At 41.2% G+C, this 25414-nt stretch overlaps 1 protein-coding gene across 3 annotated transcripts in view; it reads right to left on the bottom strand.

Moving 5' to 3' along the window:
- Positions 1 to 19872: 19872 nt before the first annotated feature.
- Positions 19873 to 25414, bottom strand: part of AHI1 (Abelson helper integration site 1) — a 94046-nt gene continuing 88504 nt past the window's right edge. For 2 of the 3 annotated variants that reach the window (XM_063329537.1, XM_063329538.1), the window contains exons 24-25: positions 25295 to 25374; positions 19873 to 21236 (exon numbers count right to left, since the gene is read on the bottom strand). In XM_063329537.1, coding sequence (XP_063185607.1) covers positions 21008 to 21236; positions 25295 to 25374 — 309 coding nt within the window. In that variant the 3' untranslated portion in view covers positions 19873 to 21007. The remainder of the gene's footprint in view (positions 21237 to 25294; positions 25375 to 25414) is intronic. The other variant, XM_063329541.1, reaches the window with a different exon arrangement.

The following is a 25414-nucleotide window of genomic DNA, read 5'->3' as shown; positions in this document are numbered from 1 at the left end:
ATGGCTGTCATTGTTTAAAGCCACAGCTGCCCATGCTGATCGGACAACATGCTTGGTCAACTTGTGTTGCAGCCATCTTCTTCAGGAGGGTTTAGAAAGTGTCACTGAAAAAATCGTAGGCTCTGGGACATCCTGTGAATGTTTGGCCTCCCATCGTGGCTCGGGTGTCCGGCTTTCAGAGCTGCACAACTGTTGCGTTTTCATTGGGACTGATGCAATGTAGTACACAGCTTTATTTTTCAGAATTGTTCATCAAGGTTGTGTGAAAAAGCACACGTAGATTACTTATTAGCTGCTAAGAATATTACAAAATACTGATAGTCTGAGCCCTGGTTATTTTAGGCTTGTGTGAGTTACTGCTAAGATCTGAAAAAAATCAGAACTTGTACTCCAGACATGAAACTTCAGCCACATGTTCCTTCTACACACAGGGAAGAGTGAACCATTTTCGTCTTTATTCCTGCCTTGCACAATCATCCTACGCTGCGAAATTGATGATATTCAGCCAAAAATGTGCTTGGAGAATGTTATTCAGTAGAAAAATATTTACGTAAATTATCAACGCATTTCAGGGTAGTTGGCCATATGCAAAGTTCTGATGAAAAAAGAGACTCTTCTTAGCTAAGATTTCTTTTTCTTGTTCTCATTCATTTTAGAAAGGCACCCTTGTCCACTTTGAAAAACATATTTATTTTAAGTATTTTCAGGATTCTCAGACAAGCAAGGTGGTAGTGGATTAGCGGCAGGGAACTCAAAGTTTCAGTTAGAGTGTGTCTTCTTTGAATAACACTAACCACAGGTAGGAGAATGACTAGAGCACACACTCTAGACTGGAAAACAAATAAAGAGAAATATCGAAGAAAAAAAAAATGTAGCAAAAACGGTTTAGCCCTTTCTGAGAATGAGGTTGAGGAAAACTCGTTTCTCCTTGCCTTGGTAGGCCTAGTTAGCATAGCTGCTAGCATGAGTCCATGAACTTTAACTGACTTTTTGTTTTGCATTGCATATACCTGTGATTAAAAATCCATTTAGGCTCCCCACTGTTATTTGGTCATAAACCATGACACCCAGTTGAAATATTTTTACATCGCTTTCAATTAAGATGCTCTCCTGCCTCCACACAGTGGAACAGGGACCTGAAATTTTACACGGGAGTGTAATTGGTGACTCTTGTTCCGGTGAAGAACCATATAAATTTGACCAAGTCATGCCCTCTGAGCGTTTCATTTGGCACAGGAGTACCAGAGGCTCAGTCCAGTTTGGCAGCTCCACCCCTTGCAGACCCTCACCGCCAACCTGAGGCTCGGGGGGCGGCAGCTGGCCATCTGTGACCCTGTTCCTCATCCTTGGGCACCGGTGTGGTGTCATACAGCATCTCAGCTCAGCTGCCTCCGTCTCTAAGGGGGTCTCCTGCTGCCCCTTGCTGAGCCAACATGGGAAGAAGGAGGTTGCCTTTGCCTGACACGAACACGGAGGGATGAAGAGCAAGGTGGGTGCAAAGACAAGTTGGAAGCAATGGGAACCGCTGGCTAGGAGCCAGATGTAAATGTGTGTATGAGTGTGTGCTCGCACATAAACGTGTGTAATTAAGATTACTATTACAATGCATGTACAGAAAAGTGGGGAGTAAGAGGAGGGCGAATTAATTGCATGGAGAACCTCAATTCTGACTCCCCTAACTTTGAAGTACTGCACTCCCAAGCCTTAATGATCTTTTAATTTATACTTTAAATTATAATTTACCTTTTGGTTATTCAAAAGATGGGCAACATTTTACACCAACACTTTACATTCAAGCAAAGTAATTGAAAAGATGCAAATGTCTTTAACGAAGAGATATGCAGAATGCCCTTCTGAGTTAAGCACAGGTAAAGAAAACAAGCATATTAACATAGGCAAAGCTTCACTAGCCACACTGTTATTTATATTTTAGGCACTTAGTTCATCATGAGGATCAGCATTCTTTACCCATACTCATAATATGAACATATTAAGGCTACTGGAATAGCTCAACAGCATTACAAGAGAACTGCAGATAGAGCAAAGATAGGGATGAGATCTGTGAAACTTCCTCAGAAACACCTATGCTGCTTCAGCACTTCTGTACTGTTTCAATACTTCAGAAACCCCTATACTTTGTGACGGAAAGAAAATACATCTTCTTATCACTTAGACTCACACGCATTTCGCACACCAAGGAAAGTCTCAGAGGCGAGTACTGTTGAAAAAAAAAATGCAATAGTCGTGCAGCACTGTCTTCTGACAGTCAAAATCCACCTTTTGCAGTGAAAATGATGTAACACCTTCACTTGATCTTATTTCAGGTAACCCAAGGACTGTGGCAGTCCCTTTATCTTAAGTCAATGTCAGGAGTCATGATGTAGCTTTTACTTTTGGAAATCAGCATTGTGCTACTCATACACTCCCATGGATTTGGTTATTACTGAATGCAGTTCTATTGCAATGAGTTAACTAGATATTCCATTATACAAAAAGTCTCGCGTAGGTTTGCGCAGGGGTCCCAGATTGAACAGACATTTTTCAATACGGCAGGGATGACATTAGTAGCCCTGAGATTTCTGTCTAGAAAAAAATCTTGGTATTTCATAGGAGAGACAAAAACGGGTAGAGCACAAAGGGATGAAGTAGGGAATCCATTAACGTGCTCTGTACAAAGAGCACCAAATCCCTCCTCATTGTTAGACATGTCCGGTACCCCCTGTCTGTATAGAATATTTCTGCATTCCCGCTACAAAACACATGCGATCAAATGCCACTCCCAGCACACCCTTGCATACAAGTCCATTCCATATAGGCTAAAACCAAAGCTTTACCAGGTGAAAGGCTAACAGCAAAACAGCATAGCATTTAACTTGGGCCTTCTCCACTAACTTAGCCCATCCAAAGTTTGTACATCTAAACAGGAAGTTCTCTTCAGAAAATCACACTTGCCTTTCAGGCTCAGTCCATTGGAGGTAAAAACTTGCTCGTTTGTATAAGCGATCAGCATTCACTTTGCTCAGTTACCTCTATTTGCTGACAGGTTACAGTATTTCAGGTTTCAACTCCACCATTTTACACAGACTATACCACTTACACTAAATGCACAACTGTATTGGAGATCAGTTTGAAACTATGTAAAATATGAGCTCACAACAACATAAAATTGCCTATTTACCTATATATAAATTGTCTATAAATTACCTATAAAAATTGCCTATTTACAAATAGCACCTATGGTAAAAAGTACAGACTGTAAATGTGACATTAAATTCAACCTGTCTGTAAGACAATAATCAGCTATTATACATCTGGATGGATATAACGAGGCCTATGAATGGCATTGTAACAGCTTCATGGAACTCTCCAAACCAAAGAGAAGCAGTAAGTCATTTATCTTAATGATGCCAATATTCTGACAAACTTAAGATAAAACTGCAGAGCGTGGATAGAAAGTTCAGAAACCCATTGAAGCACAATGCAACATGCAAGTTCTCATCAGCTATCATGAAAAGTGACTCATTTACAACTGAGTCAGCCAAGGTTTATAGGCAGAGCAATATTTTTATTAGACTACCTGATACAGCTTCTTAAACCAATGGTTGAACTAATGCAAAGATATTACAGACTTTGATTTTCTCCGTAACAGATAACAGAATCTCACTTGCACTCTTAGGCAACCACAGCTACAAGAGCATTCATTAATTACATGACACACACGGGACAAAGTGATGTCCCATGACTACATATGAAACTAGTGGTGCAAAATGAGCATTGGCAAGACCCTCCTACACAAAGTTAAATGTGGCGTTAACACCACATGTTAGAAAGTCCAAATATCACAGGACACGTAGGAGCACACTGTATGCTACACCAGGTAAGATCCTTGGTTCAGCTGTTAGCTTATTTTGCCTTACACAGCAGATGGTGGTACCTGATGCTGTGGAGACAGGTGAGATCTATCTGTAAATCAGCTAAGTATTTTCTGTGGCGGTGGGGAAGAGGGAAAGCCATTCTTTTTGGGGTACTGCATGTCTTGACATGTGAGATTTTGTTAATCTTTCTTAATACCAAATGTTATGTTGTAGCCAGCTACCCATATTATGCACATAAATATACACTGCTTAAAGACAGATTAGCATGAGAAGGTCACAGGCAGCTCAAAATAAAATTAAAAAAAAAAAACAAACAGCTACCTCCTCCAAAGCCCCCACATATTTCATCGCAATATGCATGCGGGTTATTTTCAGCTCCTGTAACTCGTTAGTCTCCATTTAGCAACTTCTGTATTTTTTTCCTCTTTTTATGGCACTTTGAAGACGTGGGTTTATAGAGCAGTGATGTAAAACAACAATCTTAGGAAACAACGTAAATTAAGAATCTGTTCATATAATTGAAAAAAGAGGGAAAAAAAATCAGATGTCTTTTGCTTCTGATAGTATTTTCAAAGCCCACGCAGACAGTGTGTGGGCTCTTTAACTTTCCATTGGATATTTTGGGGTTTTCCCCCTGTTAAAGGTCCTTTCATGGAGACTGTTATCCTACAGGCCTTATGTTTCACTCACATTTAAATACCTCAGCTCTCAATAATGCTATTAAAATATTGTTTCTTTCTATCACAACAGCAGTCAAAAATGTCAGGGAGAGCCTTATTGTATGCCACAGTGTAACACGAGCCCGGAAAGTTCCCCTTGTGCCAAGCAGAATTTGCTGTTACAAGATTTAATTAACAGTATTATATTGTCGTGAGATCTTGCCCCTTCAAAGAGTCTGTGCGCTATCTGCTACGGGCAATAGAGGTACCTTCACGGGCAGGTGGGACTGTTTACTTTCATCGCACGCTGGCACATTATGACATAAATCTATAGGGTCTCTGTGAGAACCTCTTTTGTGAGCGTACATCAAGCCATACAGTCAGCGCTCCCGAGCAATCCTTCGCCTTGGGTTGGATTGTTGGAAGAGCTACAACAGCTCCTCTGTCGAGGAACGACACTAATGATACTGCATGGTCCATGTTATATGGTGGCAGCTTGTCCCTTCTGCGTGGGGTCGCTCAGTTTGGGATTCCTTCCCTGCATTCGTTGTGTCTTTGAAGAGAAAAAAAGGAAAAAAAGAAGAAAGAAGGGAAAAATCTGAAGCTATTTCTTTGGAGTCAAGACCTCCACGTGGTGGCTAGCCACGGGCAGCCTCCGGCCTATTTTGTGCTCTGCCATGTTATGTGGCAATGCAATAACTTTGATCCCTGGGGAGGCGAGGCGGAAGTTGGTCTTCACCATTAAATTTTTTTATAGATAGCAAAGTCCATCCTTCCACCTGCATCCAAAGCACTGAGGCAGCTGGCAGAACAAAGTGCTAGAGAAAAATAGTTGACCAGAATCTATCTGAAATTGCCAGCGTACAGGTGCAGTCTTGTTTTTCATCTCAGTCGCAGCAGTCCCTGGTGACTGTCAATGTTTTACTGTGGCTAATTAACCCTTTTTTGCCTAGGATAGACCAGAGAAAGAACCACCACAATCCCCACCGCCCTGCTACCCAAGCTTAAAATTACACTAGTAAAGAAATACAATAATCATGCCTAGTCCAGAACCGTGCTACAAATTAAAAGGTTGCTACAATAGTAAAAAAGAAACAGCTAAAGTATGGGGAAATTTTGCCTCTTGGGATCGCTGAGGCTGTTTCCAAGGTTAGCATGGTACTTCTAACACCTGAATGAGGTGGTAAAGATAAACAGAGAAATCACCCACTGCTGAAGCACCGCCAACTCCTGAGCGTAAAGGAGCAGTTGTTGAATAAGGAATAGTAAAACTGAACAATAAACTTGGATAAGGGCTGTAGACAGGAAGTCAGGAAATATAAACAACTGAAACTAAAGATAAGAATTTGAGGATAGATAAGAATTCCCAAAGCTGCAGTTCGGCTGAGCCGTCAACATTAAACATTCCTTCAGATCCTCAAGGAGAAGTGGTGGCCAAGGAGCCTTATGACTTTTAACTTTGTTTCTCAAAGAAGCCAGGGAAAATCCAAATGATCTGTGCAAAAGGCAGGACTGTTCCCTGGGATGCGGTGCCTCGTGTTCCTTCTCTGTCTGGTTGTTCGAGTCCTAAACTACGGGTTTCCACTACTCCCCTGGGGAGACAATTCCACAATCCCAATGGTAGGATTTTTCCATTTACATATAGCCTAATTTTTGCTTCTCATTTTCATCTCATTCCTGCTGTTTATACCTCCTCCATTGAAAAAGAAAATGTCTGTTGTTATTATTTGTGTGTTTGTCATTTTCACCACCTCTCTAGCTAAATGGCTGTCATTAACCAAGGTGTATTTAGTTCTCTGACAGCCTCCATGGAAGCCACTTGCCGGAGGTGGCAGGGCTGTTCTGAATGCCTCCAGCCCCTCAGGGCCAGGCTCATCGCTGCCACAGAGGGGGGAAAGGTCCTTGCCTCTTGCCATGGTGGCCTGATACCTCAAAAAATGCGCTGGTCCTCTCAAAATGGCACTGGTCTTTTTTCCCTTCTCCAAACGCACAATGAGCACATGTCCAGCTTCACCAGCAGGGAAGTTTCTTCCTTTGCAGAAAGTATATTTGGTCCAGGCTACTTTTTCCCCCAACATCAGTTTTTCCATAACAACTTGAGTTAGACCTAACCACATCTCTGATTTGCTATAAAAAGTAATACACTGACAGCTTCCTATGCACCACCAAAAGCCAAGTGACGGCAGGACAGAAAGGTCAAACAGGCAGGCAGCATCTGGGCATGTTTTTACCCTCATTCTTTGGTGCCACCACCTCAGGAGGAGAGACAGGAGTATGAATCAAAAACAAGGGAGGTGCTCGCTGCCTTGCTTTGCTTTTCTGCCAAGTTTTCCGCTTTCGTGATTTTTGTGCCTCAGCTCCTACAAACTCAGGGGGGAGAGTTTGTAAGGATGCTCTGTCTGCTCTCCAGCTGTGACAAAGCCCAAACTCAGATCCACCAAAGCCTCTGTAGCTGTAAATAAGGCAGTTTTGGTAAACAGAGAGTAATGCATAGGTCTGGGACGAAAAGGAGAAGGCAGGCTGCAAGAGGGGGAAACACTCAGTCGTGCTGGTACGGCAGGAGTTCAGCGCTGGTGTCAGAGCTGCTCAGCCCTACCTAATTCGCTTCAAACAAGCCAGTTCAAAACACCTCGCCAGCCTGGAGTTGGGGATTCTTAAGTTGCAGTCACATTCCTGGCCCTCAGCGAAACCGCCCACTCTGCGTCTGGAGAGCAGGATCAAGGAAAGCGATGCCTCCAGACCCGAGAGGTGGAAGCCTGCCCACAGGGCTGGAACTGCTGGAAAGCCGGGCCGTGATGCAATGCTTTGGCAATCGCCGGCTGTGCCGCAGTTAAGCTTGCACAGCTGTGCCAGTGGTGCCTTCCACATCCCTCGCTTTGAAGGATGCCACGCGCAGACTCAGTGAAAGGGAAAATGTTTCCCTTGCCAAGACACTTCAACAGCAAGTCTTGGACATTTCGTTGGCTATAAAAATAGAAAATACAGTTGGAAGGCATCTCAAGAGGTCGTTATGTTCGTCCCCATGCTTTCTAGCAGCATCAAGCCTAAGAAGCATTCCTGCGATAGATTTGTTTAACCTTTTCTTGAATGACTTCACTGGTGGTGATGCCCTCTTTCTTCAGGCCTCTCTGTTCTTAATGTGCTGCTTTCTCAAAGTCTTACCTGTCTTCCTTGATGCAGGTCAAGCCCAATCCTTCTTTTTCAATTGGCAAAACGCATGGAGAATAGTTTACTTCCCTCTTTACAGCAATGTTAATAGTTAGTATTAATAAACGATTGTCTTCTAATGAAATGGAATAAGGTTGAGATATATCAGTCATTAGAAGCCTTCAGCTGAAAGGCAGTACAGCTTGGTAATGTAGTATGACAAAACCTGTTCTCGGGCTGTAAAGGGCTCTTAAGTCTAATGTTTCAGGATTTAACTGGATTCACGCTGTTAAATTGAAATTCCGCAGCAAATGGAATTCTAGGCTTGCAAAATGACTCCCTCCCATTCCTAAATCATATCACTTTGCATATATTTGAATGGTCAAACATCTATTTAGTCCCTGGAATGATTTGTTCTTTCATTAATGGAGACTAGATGAAAGCTGCAGATAACAGCTCACAGTGATTGAACATAAAGCAAAAACTCCTTTACGTTGCAGGATCTGCAGCCCGAGCACCATGGCAATAATCTAATGATGCCAAAACTTGGATGCCCTTCAAATGCTTCAGAACAATAGGTGCTGTCAGCATGACCTGCACGAGGTACCAGCAACGGAGAAGCCGGAGTCTGAAGTTACGCTTTCCCTCTGCCACGGCGTGCAGCAGGTAAGGGGCACCTCATGTCCCTCTGGGGCGCCCAGGAAATGCTGTGCAAGCAGAAGGCTGGGCCAGGGGCCGGCCCCACTCATGCCCAGCCTATTTGATCTCGTCTTCATTATTTAGACCTCCTGAAATCCAGCTGCCATGCAAGCCGCTGCTAAAACTCAGGCAGAGGTGAATCAGAGCCCTTCTTGGCGTATTCCAGAGCAGTTAAGCCCAGCAGCTCCCACTGACTTCAGCACGAGTTGCCCAGCAATGAAGCATGTACATATTTACACTCGAAGAACTTCCACATTTTAAAGTTAACCTCGAAGAACTTCCACATTTTAAAGTTAACAAGGGCTCGGCCTGGGTAAGGAGTGTGGGATGGAAGTCAGTTACAGAATCACAGAATGGTAGGGGTTGGAAGGGACCTTCGGAGAGCATCTAATCCAACCCTCCATCCCCAAAGCCCCTCCAGCGCTTTGGAGCAGACAGTAGAGGAAGAAGCCTTCTCAGGGCCAAGTGTGCAGCACACTGTGGACAATCAATTATGTTGATTGAGTGCATTCAGCTGTACATCGGCAGCCCCTTTAGAGGAAATGTCCCACCAAACCCCAAATTATTTTAATGGCTGGTGGGATTATTCAACGTATATGCCATAAAATCCATATGTACTCCGTGTAGGATAAAACTAAAATACAGCTGGAGCAAATACATTTTACTTGCAAGCAAAAAGTGATTTCTCAGACTAATACTTGGAGTAGATTTGGTGCTTTCAGAGGGATGTGGGAATGGGAAAGGGTGGGGAAAACAACTCAACCAAAACATGGTGCAGTTAATTTCCTGACTGCTATTTCCCTCCTTTCTGCCAAATTGTTGCATTCACTGACTGCATTATTTCCTGACCAGAAATAGTGTTAATTTTGTGTTGCGGAGAAAGATTCCTCCATTGAGAAAAAATGTGAGATCATTACAAACCATTCACCGACTGAGATCACAAAAGAAGCAAAACGGACATGAAAAAAAGCCAAGTTCTCTGACAACGAGACATTTCCAATTGGACTGCTGTATTTATTCTAGCTTAAACGTATCGCTCAGTGAATTCATGAACTGAGGGTGCATAGGTCAGGACCCACCAGGAATACCCTCCTCTCCTATCATAGTGTTGGGCTGCAGATTTTTCAAAAGCCTAAGTGGTTACAGCCTTTATTAGTCCTGTTTCAATCCAAAGATACTTCCACTCCTTGATGAGGGCGTGCTTACAACCGAGATGAACGCTGGAATTGCAGCCTGACCCCCTGATCTTTTGATAGGGCGTTATTATCTCACCTACTGTAAAATGAGCACGGTCTCCTCAACTACTTCTTAACGCATTTCTGTTTTGTTATCAAATCAGCACACCATCCTATATGCTAGGCAGGCACTCCTGTTTGGGGGGGACAGCAACTTGGGTCCTTTCTTTGCCAGCTTATCCAGCATTTATCTCCTCTCTCTGTTTTGATGGTAATTATCGCTTATGAATGCAAGAAACCTGAGGGGAAAAGTAACCTCTCTTTCCTTGCCATGGAACATACTTCAAGGCTTTGAGTTTTTCTGGCCAGACTCCCATCCCAGATTTTTGGAGCTCCAGTGGGGCTTGCTCTACGGTCTATTATAGTTGCCAGGGGAGAGTGTATTGTAATAAGTTATAGTCTCCAGCTACAGCTGAATAATCCACCCTTACAAACAAAGGCCTTCTTCAGAGCTTTTTCATCTCATGGCTGATATTGCCAGCCCAAAAAATAAGATAATCAAAGTTGCCTGTCCAAGCCATAAGACTGAAAAACATTTTACAAAAGTACTTTTTTTAAAAAAAAACAAACCCAAAACAACATCAAAACTTAGTCCCACCGTAAATATGTACTATTTGCCAACTACTTACTGAGTCATATAGGTACGTGACAGCTAAACTTTTAAGATTCTGCTAGACAAGGGGTTGAGGACTGTACATTGTCAAGGCAGTCCTACACAGATTAGCTCCCAGGCTGACCGCAGGAGAAATATTAGTATCTCCAGCTAAAGACAGGGAAGTTGAGGTGGAAGTTCAATTTACCCAAGGCCATGCCATAAATCACCGGAACAGCAGGATTAAAACTGAATAGCCATGGGCTCACGAGTTCTGGAGAAAGATTCAGGGTCAGGATTTTTGCTCCAGTTAGAGATTTATGACAGAGGAGATAATGAATAAAACACTTCCACTGTCTTTTTTTCTCTACAAACAGTTGTTAAGCACCAACATGATCTAGTGGGTCTTACAGATGCTATTTTAGAGGAGGAAAAAGGCAACTAATAATAGTACACATAACACAGAGAAAGAAAGGAACTGTATGACCATCTAATTTAAATGGTCCCAGAAATACTTCTTTTTGCTCTGTCACACTGCTGGCAGATAAAACCAAGCTTGTCCACAAGCGAGAGAGAAAACATAATAGACATGCTTAGTAATGAAATCACATGGACACAGATCATACCAAACAGGGCTGCCCAACCTCTTCCTTTCTGTAAAAAACTGTACACAGTTAAGCGCTGCTGTCGTGTCTCCCATTCCTCGGCTCTTTTCTACACTAACAAATCCAATTCCCTGCACATCCTTCCTAGGGTTCTAAATCTCTTGCCACCCTCCACTGCTGTTCCCTGCACCCTCTTCAGTTTGTCTACAGGTTTCAGTACGCGGTGCCCAAAACTAAAGCAAAGTATTCTTGCTGAAGCTTCACCAGCCTAATTTGGAAAGGAATAATCATCTTCTATTTTACACATTTCATCCCTGCTAAAACCAACACTCAGATGACATTTTTTTTCAAACAGACATAGTGTGTTGTTGATTCATTTAATTTGCATTTGAACCTATCGCCTTTAACATTTTTCCTGCAATAAAACTGAAAAGGCATTTTGTATTTTTGCCTTTGGTTCCTTCTTCCTCTACTTTGCACAAATCTTACTGGCCGCTGTTGTACTGATTTGCACCATTAATTCCATTTTCCGAAGTCATTTTTAATTCTGATCACGTCCCGCAAAGAGCCTGCAAACTCCTGGTGTCACGCACAAGTTTTATAAATACTACTACATCCTCCAGCTCATTAATGGAAATAGTGAATAGAAGTGACAAAGAACTGACCTTAGGGACCTCACTTGCAATATCTCCCTGGTATGATAACTAAACCTCGGTAACTCTTTTTTGAATGCAGCTTTTCTTTTTTAATTAGTTATGCATCAACTCCTCGTGACAGTTTCATCTAGACCATGTTCCCCCCTTTGTTTATAAAAAATATCATATGAGACAGTATCAAAAAATCTTATCAAAATCCAAATTTGTCACACTTAATACGTAGTCTTATTCACTTAGACCAGTTATACAGCCAAAGGAGCAAATTCATTTAAGCGTTCAACATCGGCATTTCTCAAACAAACTTTTTTCCTAAAAAAGGATCTTTAAATAAGCACAGAAGTTCCCTGTGAAAAACTGCCAACATTGTCAACATTTCCTGTGACAGTGTAATTGCTAGTTTTTTCAAAATTATTGTAAAATCACTGCTGGTATTTTTTCTTAAATACTGATAAAACATAACTTGTGATAATGAACTAGGTCATTGAGTATTTAGATAAGAGTTTCAGATTAAAATTAATTAATTTTATTTCAGTTAAAATCACAAAACCAGATGTAAATTGAACCCAACAAAATGGAAACAAATAATCATTTCAACATCTTTTGACAAATCGCTTTCTTGGTTTTCAGACAGCAATAAGATTCCAGATCACAGCTTTAAATTCAACGTGGCCAAATGCTTTTCACCCTACAGCAGATACTTTGGCACCTTAGGACAGAAGCAGCAAAACACAGCTCTACTCACACCTTTGTAGTCAAAGAAAGTTGGAATGATAGTGGCAAAAAAACCTCAACCCAGCCGACCAACCTAAACAAAAAAGCCAACCTTCAAAAAGGCCGGTACAAAACAAGGCAGTTATATCAATATTTGCACAGATTTGTCCAGGATTGAATAATTCTTTGAGTTACATGAGGCCTGAGTGCACGGAGAAGTGAGTCACCCCGGGGATGGATGGCAGGGTGTCCGTCAGAGAGATAAGCGGCGTTCGATGCCCGGGCATCTGGCACGCTGCCATCCATCCGATTTCTCCATTTCAGCTGGAGTTTTCCGGAGGAGGCAGGAGGCCAGCAGGGAACTGGGGGCGGCTGGGAGGGAGAATGGGAGCGGCACCACAAATTGTGTGTCCTTCCAGGAGCCCCTAATCCTGTGTGACATTTGCCACTGCTTGCAAATCCGCGTACAGCAGGGCCTGTTTTCCACGCTGCTGCACCGTGCAGCGAAGAGACTACCAGTGCGCCACTCAAGCGCTTCTCCACTGGTTTTGCGCAGATTCGAATGACAACTAAATTCTCTTTGTCTCTTTTTCTTTCCCACTAAACCCTTACTCAACTTGCAGGATTCAACCTGCAGCCTGCAAGATGTACTCAGGCCAAGAAACTCCAAGTCACAAGGGAACTCTGCGAGTGAGGTTAACCACCGTTCAGCTACGGTTTCAGGCACAAATACATGTGTCTTCAAGTTTGGATGCTGTATCAGTCCATTGTCAGGTCCTAAGAAAGCAGGTATCTAAACTTAGCTGCTTCTAGCTCTAGGAAAAGTTGCCCGTGTTCCAGAAAAAAGATACCAACGGTTCAAACGAATTAGGAACAGGTTTCTTCAATGACACAGAGAGAAGTTTCCAATATGTATTACCACGCATTCAAAAAAGGAACAAAACCAGAACAACAACAAAAAAAAAAGATAGCCCAAAACATTCACAGATGTTACAGTGCTGCTCTTAGCGTGGGAAACCGGCAGAGTTCAAATGACTCAGTGAAGCAACCTCAGCCTACAAACAGACCGAACCTCCACAGCGTTTGACCAGTGTGTCAACCCCAATGTGCTGAACTAGTCACTCTTTCCTCTCCATACAACACTTGTCCCTAGAACAAGCAACCTGAGCTAAACATTAGGTTTATCGCCTTTGGGGTGAGGCCCAGTCTAAGTGCACCTACCCCGTAGGCTGAAAGGGATTTCAGTCTTACAGCTTTCTCCTCCAAACCTCCCATTTTTTCATGGCCCAGGAGAAATCTTCGTTGGCAGTGGTACAACCTGACCACCGGCAGTACTAGTCCTGCATTGCTGGTATGGAAAACACCAGCGAATGTTAAGCGTTGTCAAAAATATTTGCTCTCCGGATGAACCAAACTGAATCCAGCTGTTGCTAGACGATAGCACAAACCAATCAGGGAACTGTGCCTTCGACCATGTCTATGTGGGTCTCTGTCCTCCCGCACAGAACCCGACCAACAACCAGAACCTGGGAATTGCCAGACACTCTTTCTCAATACGAATTCAGGCTACTCGGGGACCTAACTGGAGGCAGCCAAGTCTGTACCCCTTTGGACTATGAACTTGATGTCAAAAGCAACGCCTCAAGTGATTCTCAGCAAAAGTCAGCTGCCCACGTTTCCAAATATGACCTGAAAACCTACACTATTTTTGTTGCCAACGAATATAAAGGGCAAAATGCCAGAGACGCTGAACTTGAAGAGCTGCCATCGAGGGCTTTTTCCTCTCTCAGAGCGAAAACCTAACCCTGACGGAAAGAACGGCAAGAAAAAAGCAGCTGTACCTACCACACTTCAACCAAGCACGCTGCAAAAAGTGTTGTCTGAAGCTTCCACCCTCCTTCCCTGTGCTGTCTCGGTGACTGCAGCGTGTCCCCAAACCAAGGCCCTGCGCCGGCTCAGCGCCAACCTGCAGCCCCCTCTCTGGGGACCGTGCCCTGGGTCCCCCCTCCGGGGGTGAGCGTGCCCTCCTGCCTACGGACCTGCCCCCGGCGCAGCCAACCTGGTTCCCATCCAAACCTTTGGATGCAGGCAACAAACTAGCAGCTTTGGGGTGTAAATCGTGATTCCTGATTCCGGGATGCTTCCTTCGGTGCATAGGAACCTGCAAGGCTGTACCCTTCGTTGGGCAGCAAGCCAGTGGAGGGTCGCTTGTCGCTCCACACCTTCTCTCCGCCCGTGCGTGTCCATGCTGCATCACCGAGGAAAGATGCCCCAAGATATTTGTTGCCCCCTAGCATTCCGCCTCGGTTAACAGAAAAGCCATTTTTAGTCACCCTCCGTAGTAACCCAGACCTGATCAGCTCCAGTCGTGCTCTTGGTTAAGCAGGAGGGAGGGCAGGAGCCCTCGGCCACACTGCAGAGCGCATTTACTGCCCCTTTTGCCCTTTCCCTGATGTCACTTTCTCATTATGACATTATACCAAATCACAATGGGGATTAACCACCCCCGTATAAGCTTATTATGGGCTTATGCAGGCTGCTAGAGCTTGGCTTTAGATGGCATTTATTTTAATGAGCCGGGGACTGATGTCACTACTACACCCATGAGCGTATACCCACATGCTATGCAGAACATAAAATTAAGTTGCTTTATACACTGTCTATACAAAGGTGTCAAAATCCTGATGACATACACAGAAAAAAAATGGCTGATGATGCAATGGCAAAATAAAAACGTTGAAGTGGAACTAAGGGAATAATTACAGTCCATAATAAAAAAACACTGCCAAGGGAGTAACACTTGGCAATGATAAATACTTGCATTTACTCTGTACCACTCACCTGCAGCAATGGATAAGCAAAGGCTTAACTTGCATGCATTAAGACATGCAGCACAGGCAAGGAAGCAAAACACCTTATTCTACTTCTCAAAATTTGGGAGCGGAGAAAGATGAATTTTCTTCATATTATACATTTCTGCAGTGCCAAACTGGCTATATTTAGCTGTGGATTAATAGCAGGGTATTCAAGACCGAAGGTATTCCCAGCAAAAGACGAAATTCAGTATTTCTTCATTTTAGCTGAGAGCCAAGGCAATGAATACAGGACAAGAAGTTGAATGCAAGGAGGACCTACTCTAGTCACCTTCGTAAGAGCTAAGCAGTAAGAGACATTAAAAAATCGATTTGTGAGAAATTTGTACTAATTCTCTTTTCAACTCACAGACAATTTCATTGGAACTGTCTCACTATTTATTAAAGAAAACTGAGTGTCTTTAACACGAGCAGAGATACAAAAATAGGGACTGATAAAGAAGAAAGTTAAACCACCACTGCGTGTCTCGGCTCCACTTCTTAATTTCATCACCAAAACACATGGCTACGGGCTGCACTGACTCACAAAATGTGTGAAAAGAGTTTCCTCAGTTGAACATCTCCACAGAAATTCATTAACTCTCTTTCTGACTCCCAGAAGAGTAGGATCTAAGCCAATATATTCTGCAACAATTTCCTTTCCAGCCAGTACCTCTGCCTGCACTGACTTCGCCGCGGACACTCCATGGTCTTGGTGAATGTGAGTCTGGGAAAAATTTCTAAATTCAGAGAAATAATGGTAATATTGGGCTCTCTGTCTTTTTTTCTTTTTTTCTTTTTTTTTTTTTTTTCCGTTTCAGCTATACCTGCATTTTATGTGACTGCAGAGTTTTCAAACAGCTATATCATAACAGTCTGTCGCAAGTGTATTGGGTGTTTCAGTTTGCCAGACCTGTCATAATAAATTAATTACAGGATGTTGCAGAAATGGCTGAGTTCCAGCAGCATCTTGCACAGTTTAATATAGCCCCATTTCCCCATTTCGATGTATTTGTGGTTAGATAAATCCTCAGAAAATTTACAGCTGCTACACACTAGTTTATTATACTCCCTGCCTGTGCAGGCGATATAAGTGCAACAAAAATTTGATGTCTGCTCAGAGTATAGATTTTACTGATATTGCTTTACCAGTGTGGAAACATTTTTCCGCTAAAAGTGGCATCTGCAGTTTCTTCCGAGTATTTGCATTTGAGCATTAGACAGGACTTGTAAACTTGCTTGCCGCAGCCAAACGTGGTGCAAATTCATTTGGCCTGACACAGTCCTCACAAAAAGTCGGGTGCTAGAGTTCTAGATGAAACACAGAGCTATCATTTTCACTTATGAGTGCGAGCTAGAAATTTTTTTTCCAAGTTGTTAAAGTTAGTGTACCTTAATAAATAAACTACGGCTGCGATGTTGCTGCTGAAAGCCTAATCCTTACTGACTTTGCTGGAGCTTTGAATAAAGGGGTCCGTTTACCCTGAGCAGCTTGCAGGACCGGGACTCTACGTCTATGTGTCACTGCTGGAAAACAGACCCTTCTGAAGGGGAAGGCAGCAAGGGACCGGCACACAACAGACCGAACAAAGGACAAAACTCTGGCCAAACCCACTGCGAGTACAGCACATCTACATGTAAGAAAAGGACCGTACGATATTTAGTGTTCAAAACAGCTTGGTGTGAAATTCTCATCTCTGCTCTGCCTGTTTTGCGCCGGATGAAGAGGCTGGAGCGGACTGAATCAAGGCAGAGGTGCCTGTTGCACCAGACAACAACCATAAAGGTGCCTTCTGAAGAGCTGTGCCAGAAATCAGGGAGCCAAAGCTCCAGCTATCCCAGCAGCACTGCAAGCCATAGAAGACACGGACCTTTCCGGGTTGTATCTCAGAGTTAAGACAGTGTCGCGTTATGAGTTACTGGGGAGACACAGGAGAATATTCCTCATGGGTTTTAAGAGTTCACCCAAAAAACTCCTGTAAATAGCACAAAACTTAAACGTGTTAAAAAATGAAGTGGTCAAAAATCTTAATTTCTGAGGTCTAAAAAACATGACTGAAGCCACCAAAGCTCTGCTGTAACACGCCTTCTCGCTGTCCTCTGTTCCTTCTTCTTAAGTTCCAATTTCTAATTGCCACATTCATGCAAGTCTCCCCCAGACAACAGTCGTCTTCTCAAGTTGCTTATTTCCCTCTCTCAGACCTCCTCTCGTTTCTATTCCTTACGTGCAGCAGTTTTGTTCCTAATGTACATATTTTATACTCCAAGCAATAAAACTCCTTGAACTAACACAGCCTGTTTTCACAAGTGCAGGTGTACGTCCATAAATTAATTTGTCCAAAACATTCCGGCTAGTCATCGAAGAGAACGCAAAGGGAAAACCCCCACGGTAGAAACTTGTGCGTGAATCTGCCTAGCCTCCCTCCACTATTCAGAAAACACTTCTATCCCCTCCCAACTTCCACATCCATAAAATAGGTTGCACCGCACACATACTAATTTTATACGTGCTAGAAAAGGATCATTAAAAACCCCCACCACTCTTTGTGTTTACCAAACAAGTGTTTTTGCTTTAGTCTGTTCCCGCCTTAAATGAAGTATTTCCTATTCACCTTAGCAATTAGAGCAGAAGGATGTAGTGAATGAAGTGCCTCATTATCAAGTTTGTATCCACGATCTCTGCAGAATGGCTACCATGCCGGCTATTTTTCATAGCTGTCTGCTTTTGCTTGTAATGGGCCATTGTTAACCCTAAATGATCCTGACATTCAATTCTCCAGCAGACAATCGGGTCCAGCCGGCAGATTTAGTTCACTAGTCAACAGAGACTTTCAGTTGTCATGTTCCTCTGTGTTCTCATTAGCCCTTGTTTGACTGTGATCCATCCCCTACCGCCTTCTGAATTAAGTGATGCTACAAATACACTTATTGTGTTTTATGATGTCTGTTCCTCAAATTCTTTTAAGGAAAAAAGAAATAAATGCAGTCTGATGGCCATTGGGAAAACACAGGAAAAATGCGCCCTCCCTTCTTTTCTATTTTGTTAATTTATGCATTGTTCTCGATGTCTCTGTCATATCATAAAAACGTAATAGGAACTGTATGTTGTAACCACCCACACAAAACCTAAAAACACCAGAACAATGAAAGACCTACTATGCTGTTATCAGCAGGCAGTTCTAAACATCTAATATTTACCCTTTTTTAAACAAGGTTTTATATGCTTTGTTCCAGCAATGAACTTGTATGACCCTCTAAAAACTCTTCAAATAGATTTTTATAATTCTGCATTTTAATTCACACCTCAGGGAGCAATTCTGCAGGGCACTCGTGTTTTAGGATACTTAAGGTAGTTCTTCAACTTAAAAAAAAAAAAAAAAAAGGAGGAAAATTTTCAGTAGGCAATCAGAATCCTTCTGGAATTCTTTTCTTCCACTGAAATTTAAGTCCTTTAAATACTTGGACAATTTTCAGCAAACGTACACAATGTTCATTTTAAAGTGATTTTAAAAAACCCAGTTTGCATTAACACAGAAACAAGAAGCATTAAATACAGTTTAATTTAAAAACTTCTTTTTTTTTTAACCACTGTCCTAATCCAAACTGCTTAAAAGTTTTACCCTTTCTTGTAAATAGAAAATCTGAACTGCAACGTCTGAAAAATAAAGAATCTACTAACACTGCAGAGAAAAGCAGTTTTTCTTAAAATGAATCTATTGGCCATATTTCTGAACAAAAGCTAAAAACTTTGCCATTGTGCCATGTTAATGACTTAAGATATTTTAGTCTGAAGGTTCTAATTTTAATACAGAAGGATCACTTAGACTATTTTTTTTTTTAAATTTCAGGTCTTTTTGTTCATTTTCTGTTAAATGAATGCAGAAAACTCTAGTACCGCAGTGACATGGTATATAAAGCAATAGAAGTCTCTAAACAACCCTGTGGTAGGGAGGAAAAAAAATTAAAAAACAAAACAAAAGCTACTGCAATTACAAGAAAACATTATGAAAAGTTTATTTTCAACTCCCTGCATTTTCATGTTTGGCTCTTATCTGATTCCTTCTGCTTAATTGTTATTTGGAACTGTGCCTTGGAAGACACTACTGCTGCCTCTCCTCTCAATTTGGAAAGTGTGGCAAAGCAGCTCTATTCAGCTTCAGAGCAGTGAACATAATTGGAGCCCTAGTTCGCAAGCATGAAAGGAGGTGCTGTGCCTTTGATTAGAACTACCATCTCTCTGTGGTGTTTATCTGAAGTGTTATTTCTGTCTTCGGTGTCCACAATGCCAAATTAACATTTTACAATGCTTTCCAATGAGCTCCCAGATCTTGGCTACTGCTCAGCTCTCCCTGACGTGGAGCCTGATGTCATGCTCTGCCCTTATTTTCAATGTGATCCAGGACATTTTAGGGAATGTTAGATGTTGAGATTTTTCCTCTATTATAAAATCTTTAAATCCCACACGTCACACAGAACGATAAATTGGAATAGATTGCAAAAGCAGAGAGATGAGGAACCTCGCTAGAAGGCCAGTCCCAGGACTAAGATAATTTTACACCACATCTGACCGGGGAAAGAGACATTAATAAGTTTCCAGTACACATATGCAAGTCCCACTTAGGGGAGAACTCCATACACGTGCTCTAGGCAAAGCAAAGCTAGGACCGTTGGCAAAGGACAATTACCAGTGGAACCAAAAAAAGAGTATTTGCTGCTGTGCTTTACTCAAAAGAAACAAGTTTACAGATTTTTTTTGGCTTTAAAACATGTGCAGGGAAGATATTACAATATATAGCAACTAGTCCTCTGCATCTGGGTGCATTTCACACATCAGTGCCCAACATTGTTATTCTCACTTCTTTTTTTAATGGAATCAAGTGCCCTGTCTACTAAATAAGGGCTTTCTAATTTTATGTTATTTATTGCTTCAGAGGGGGAGGAGGAAGAATTTCCTAGTAGAGTAAAAATAAACTGGACATCATCAGCCAGAAAAAATGCCAACACTAACTGATAGAAAGTGCTTCCTTTAATACAAACCATAAATTATTTAGCACTGTAGATAATTAGTGAAGTCATTAGTAAAAGTTCACAACATAATACTCAAGTAAAAAAATAGATTAATGACACTTAAAAGTGAATAAGAACTACAAGTAAAACAAACAGCACAGCTGGATATGAAATATTTCATTCAGACAAAAGAAAGTACATTTGGCAAGACTGCTGCCAAAGCAGGCAGGAACTCTGACAAAGCTGCAATGCACCTTTATTATGTGCAGAAAACCTCATTTGAAAAACAGAACTGCCTGGAATTTGTAACACTTATTTACATTAGGAAGCGTGAGTAGTCCCACTGACGACAGTGTAGCTGCATAGGTAGTTACTCAACAATTTGCTGCAGAGCTGTAAAATGCATTCCAAGTGAATATCTGGTGTCAGGAAAGTATTTTTAAAAATAAGCTTCTGTTTTCAGGTACACTGCAATGTCAGCGCTCCTTTGGAATTTTACCATTCTGTACGCTCTTCTCTTACTTACAACACATTTTAAAATGCTAATTTAATAACTTATGCTGTGGATGGGCTTATTTTGCTCTACATCACACTTTTTCACTTGATTCTCTGCTCTACATGTAGTCTACAGAAATGCCTGCTTAGCCTAAGTTAAGGTGTCATCAGATATTAAATTCGTTAACATTGTATTTGTCAGTGGGGTTCTCATGAAATATGAAAGTCGTTTTCAGATTTTACCAGTCCAGTGAGGAGCTGAACATTCAAGTTCTGTTGATTTCATGGAACCCAGGGCAAAAGTCTTCCAAAAAAAGGTTGGTAAGTCCATTGGTAAGTCACAACTGGCGCCATTTTGCGTATTTGAGTATTTTAACTATTCTTTGTTTCTTGTTCATCCTAGAAGTGAGATCGTAGTTACTGCCTTCAATGTGTATACCAAATATCACACCAGTATTTAGAATTAAATTATGATTATACGTCATAGCATTCAGGCTCAAAGGCAATATTTGTCTTTCCACTTGCCCTTAAGTTTGAGCCTCTCACTGCCTTTTTCTTCTTCTTCAATTCCACTTCATGGGCTGTAGGCTCATTTTCAACACCATTAGCTGTAACTGACGATACAGGAGTATTGAGACCCATCAAGTTGTGCTGATTTTCTAACTCGTTCTTCTGTATCCTTTTCTTCTTTTTCTTTGCACCTCTAGAGGAAGGTGGATATAAAAAGAGTAAAAGAAACACAAAGTTAGCCCAAATTCAGAGCTTTTTTCCATGCACAGCTGATGTGTTAGAGCAATTGTCTGCCTGTCTCCCTTGAGTACAATGCTGAAACAGCTACAAAAAAATACCATTCCACAGCAGAACAAAGAGAAAAAACATGAAGACAAGATGAGACCACTCCACTAGTCTACTTTTCAACATATCACAGCATTGCTTTGAGAAGAACTGCTCATGATCTTAAAAATCAGCTAGTTTTGATCAATAGTCAACAGATGTAATTAGAAAATACAAATTACCAGTCTCCTCCTCTCATAAAAGCCATTGCACTTTTTTTTTTTTCTTTCCTAAGCTCAAACACCAAAATACTTGCAATTAAAGAGAGATTTCTGGTTTATTTATTCAACAAGATAAGACAGGCAGGCAAGGTGCATAAGATTAGTTTTCCATTTTAATTTACCTGAACTAGGACAGATTTGTAAAATCAGAAATCACTTTAATGTCTATTCATGCTTATCAGACTTCATACAATGCCAAAAGCATCAGGCAAGCTTCTGTATCTTTTCTAGTTAGTGCCTTTAACAAGGGAATTAGACTGGTCTTACAGATGACGTTATACCACTTCTACCACGAATTTCCACTATTGGCAGAAGTTTTAACTTTACTTAACTATAAATATGTAATAATACTTCGACTGTAACCCTTCAAGGGCAGGTACTGTCTTTGTTCAAAATTTGTATTGTGCCTAGCACAAAGAGGTCTTGGTTTGTGATCAGAACTCTTACGTTGAAAGCTGCAGAAACACATAAGTGAGTGGATGAATCCAGACTAAAGAGTGTCATGAGACGTGTGCAGTTTCCCCAGAAAGGGTGCTGCAAGAGCATTACTGTTGGTGATACTGTCCTAATGTAATCATGTTTTATAGAAGAAAATTTTTTACACATCATCCTTGCTAATGGACTGATGACGATCTGCCTATAGTTTGAATTTTTTTTAAAGCTAAATTGTGTATTCATGAATACATTAATTGCTGCAGCTCTAACACTAGAACATCCTGAAGTAAAAGGTTCTGGAGTTTAAGACCCTCTGTGTTAGGATTCCTGGAACGCTTTGAGAAGTACTGCTGCATGAGGAAAGCAGGGTACAAAATCATAATTAATCAGTAATATAAGTATCAACCTACCAGAGTGTTCAGCTGGGTCTGATGTGTAATCACTTGTAAATTTATGCAAAGAGCACTACCTAGTGTACCTCAACAAAACTGTACAATGGGAATCTATCTAAGGAGATAACGACTGTACTGACAGATCGTATATAACCATTAATATTCATAGGGTGAGGCTACTATGCAGTTTTTCAGCATAAAGCTACTCAAACTTTGAGAACTAGTTTTTATCTTTTTATTATTTGAACATCAGTTGTGATGATGTATCGAAGCTTTGAGATACTTAGATAAAAACTTTAGTTCACTTAGCATCTATTATGTGGAGACCGCTGTTTCTTCTAGAGTCTGCAGAAGACAGGTTAACTGCTTGGCTAAGATAAAAATCTACTACCATCTTGCATAAGGTTTGTTTTCCTATTGCAAAACCATATTTTCCATCCAGAAATTCTGAAAGATAGACATGTCATAAGGGCTTGCCATTCACTTTCATTTACAGCAGGTATTGTGGCTGTACTGAATACTGTTCTATATAGGCACAAGAGCAAACATCCATTTGGAGGCTCAAATAAAGGTATAGTGAGTTGTGCAGGTGCTACAGTTTCACTGCTCCATAGTGAAAGCGCGTACTTGGCAATCACATCTCACTTGATTCTGACGAAGTTTATTTACTGCATAATTCCTATTACATACTAGCACGTGACATGGATATTCAGTGTATTTTCACAGAAAACAGGAAGATAATAGAATGTTTTAGGTGGAGCAACTATTTAAGTACAGATTGGACTGGTCCTCAAGTCACGTTGATACAGCTTTTAGACGCTAAAGTAGAAAACTTTTCCAGTTAAGACTGCAACACTTACATGCATGTAATGTTTTAAGGTTATTTCAAGACACATCAACTACAGTGAACAAGAAAACTACAGTTCTGTCACAGAGGCTGCTGGTCATGGCTTCAGGTACAAAGGCGTCAGAGTTTTCATGAAAAATATGCAGCCATGCTTCTGAGATGGTTTATTATCTAATTTGTACTACATAGATAGCCTATAAACAGAAACAGGGAACAGTGTTTCAAACTACTGGCATCAGAAATGCCAGAAGATCCTTCTCTCTTCTAGCTCTCAAAATAAGGCAAAACCTTGTAGTCTCTTCTGAAAAAAAATTTGTTATGTGCAGTCACTACTATAATTAGAAAGGCAAGTGAATCACATTTCATTATGTTCTAGTTCATAGAAGAGCTTGCAAAATACATCATTTCAGAGTCAAGCTTTACACTAGGAATGGATATTATGCAGATTTGCATTCTGATCTTAAAACATGCAGTGAAAACTGCCCTCTCCATGTCAGACAAAACACGAACACTGGGGACAAATGCAGCAGAAACATAATAAAGCCTAGAATGACCCGTACATGTAAGGAAAACACAGCACTGTGTAGTACTGACATGTCTATCTCCCTCCCTTCCAAATTAGTTCTCCCCTGACAAGGTGTAACATCAAATGCTCCCTTATGGCATCTTTCACTAATGATCAGGTGTAAATGGCACAGTACCCTGAAAGCTTGTGAATGTGGCTCTGCGACACTGCTCTTCACCCAGATGGGACAGCAATGACATGAAGCATGACTTCAGACTGGCATCTCCACAACGCTCCTGCTCCCTATAGTTCTGGAGGAGGGAGGCACATTCCAGCGACTCAGGCATGTAGGTTTCTTCTCTTACCTTTTTGAAAAGTAACTGAAGCGGTTTTGGGGCGCTGTTGCTTCAATAAGACACTTCTGTGTGACCTCTTCTCAGGACAGCCTTAGTTTCCATTAAAATGAATATTTCACATTTAATATGACTTGAAATTCCTGAATTTGATTAAACCATATGTGATTCCACATTTTAAATCTGTGGTCCCACATTCTTCAGTGGATGCCCTGGAAAGGTCACTCAAAATAATTGTTTCCTGAAGTTCTCTAATGGAGTTGAGTCATACCAAATTTTTGATACTGGCTTCTAACAGACTGTATCAACCGTCACACTAACTGTGCTTTTAAAGCATTTCCTTCCTTAATGTACATCCTATCAGAATAGCTATGCCCAAAATTCAACACTGAATTCTGTCAGTGTGTAGTTATACAGCCCATTCCTCATCATCCATGAGGGTTAAACTTTCTACTCACAATTTATTTTCAAATCTAGATACAGCTAGAGACAAAAAATTAAGATTTAAAGAGAAGTTAAAATTAGATACGTATTTGCATCTACACTGTACATGCAGATTATTTATATGGGCAGGGGACCAGTTTGGAAAACAATCACAGGAAGTATTTTCAGATGTATTTTTTTCAGTATAAATGGTTGCAATAGCTAAGCTAAAGACATTGTGGAAGCTCTTGTTCAAAATGCTGAGATCTTATCTGCTTACAGCTTTCAAACAACAAATAGATAGCATTTTTAAAAAATGCTAGTGTCACAATCGTAGATGCTAGCTTGCATCTTCTAGCTTGTACCTTCTTGCAAATTCCTTTTGCAATTTATATTAATTAGTTTTTAGAAGGTGGAAAAATAGTTTGGAGTTTGTAGCAATAAAACCTAATACATACCTAAGGGGTGCCACAGGGAAATCCCATATCCTTGAGTTTTAATTCTCATGTACATTATAGTCCTTGCTCTTTTCAGGGGAGAGAATGTGTGTATGCATATGTGTGTGTGCACGTATATACAAACTGTTATTTCCTTCATATTTCAGGTCTGAAGCACTTTTTGAACGATTATCCTAAAGCTAACTTCCTGTTTTGCTTGCTAAAACAAAATAACCCTTCCAACGCTGCTCACAGTTTTCTAACAGCAGTTGTAGAGCTAACACTGCAAATTGTTTTAAGTATTTCTTGCTTACTGTGTTGTAGGAGAGTCTCTATCTGTGCCACGCTCCGAGCTACATTTTAGGTCCCTTGACTTACTGATGACTGGTGACATCTGTAAAAGATGAAAAAAAAAAAAAGAAAAAGAAAAAGCA

The sequence above is a fragment of the Chroicocephalus ridibundus genome, chromosome 3, assembly GCF_963924245.1.
Source record: "Chroicocephalus ridibundus chromosome 3, bChrRid1.1, whole genome shotgun sequence".
NCBI lineage: Eukaryota > Metazoa > Chordata > Aves > Charadriiformes > Laridae > Chroicocephalus > Chroicocephalus ridibundus.
The sequence above is the reverse complement of the archived record's forward strand: the minus strand, read 5'-3'. Positions and strand labels throughout refer to the sequence as shown.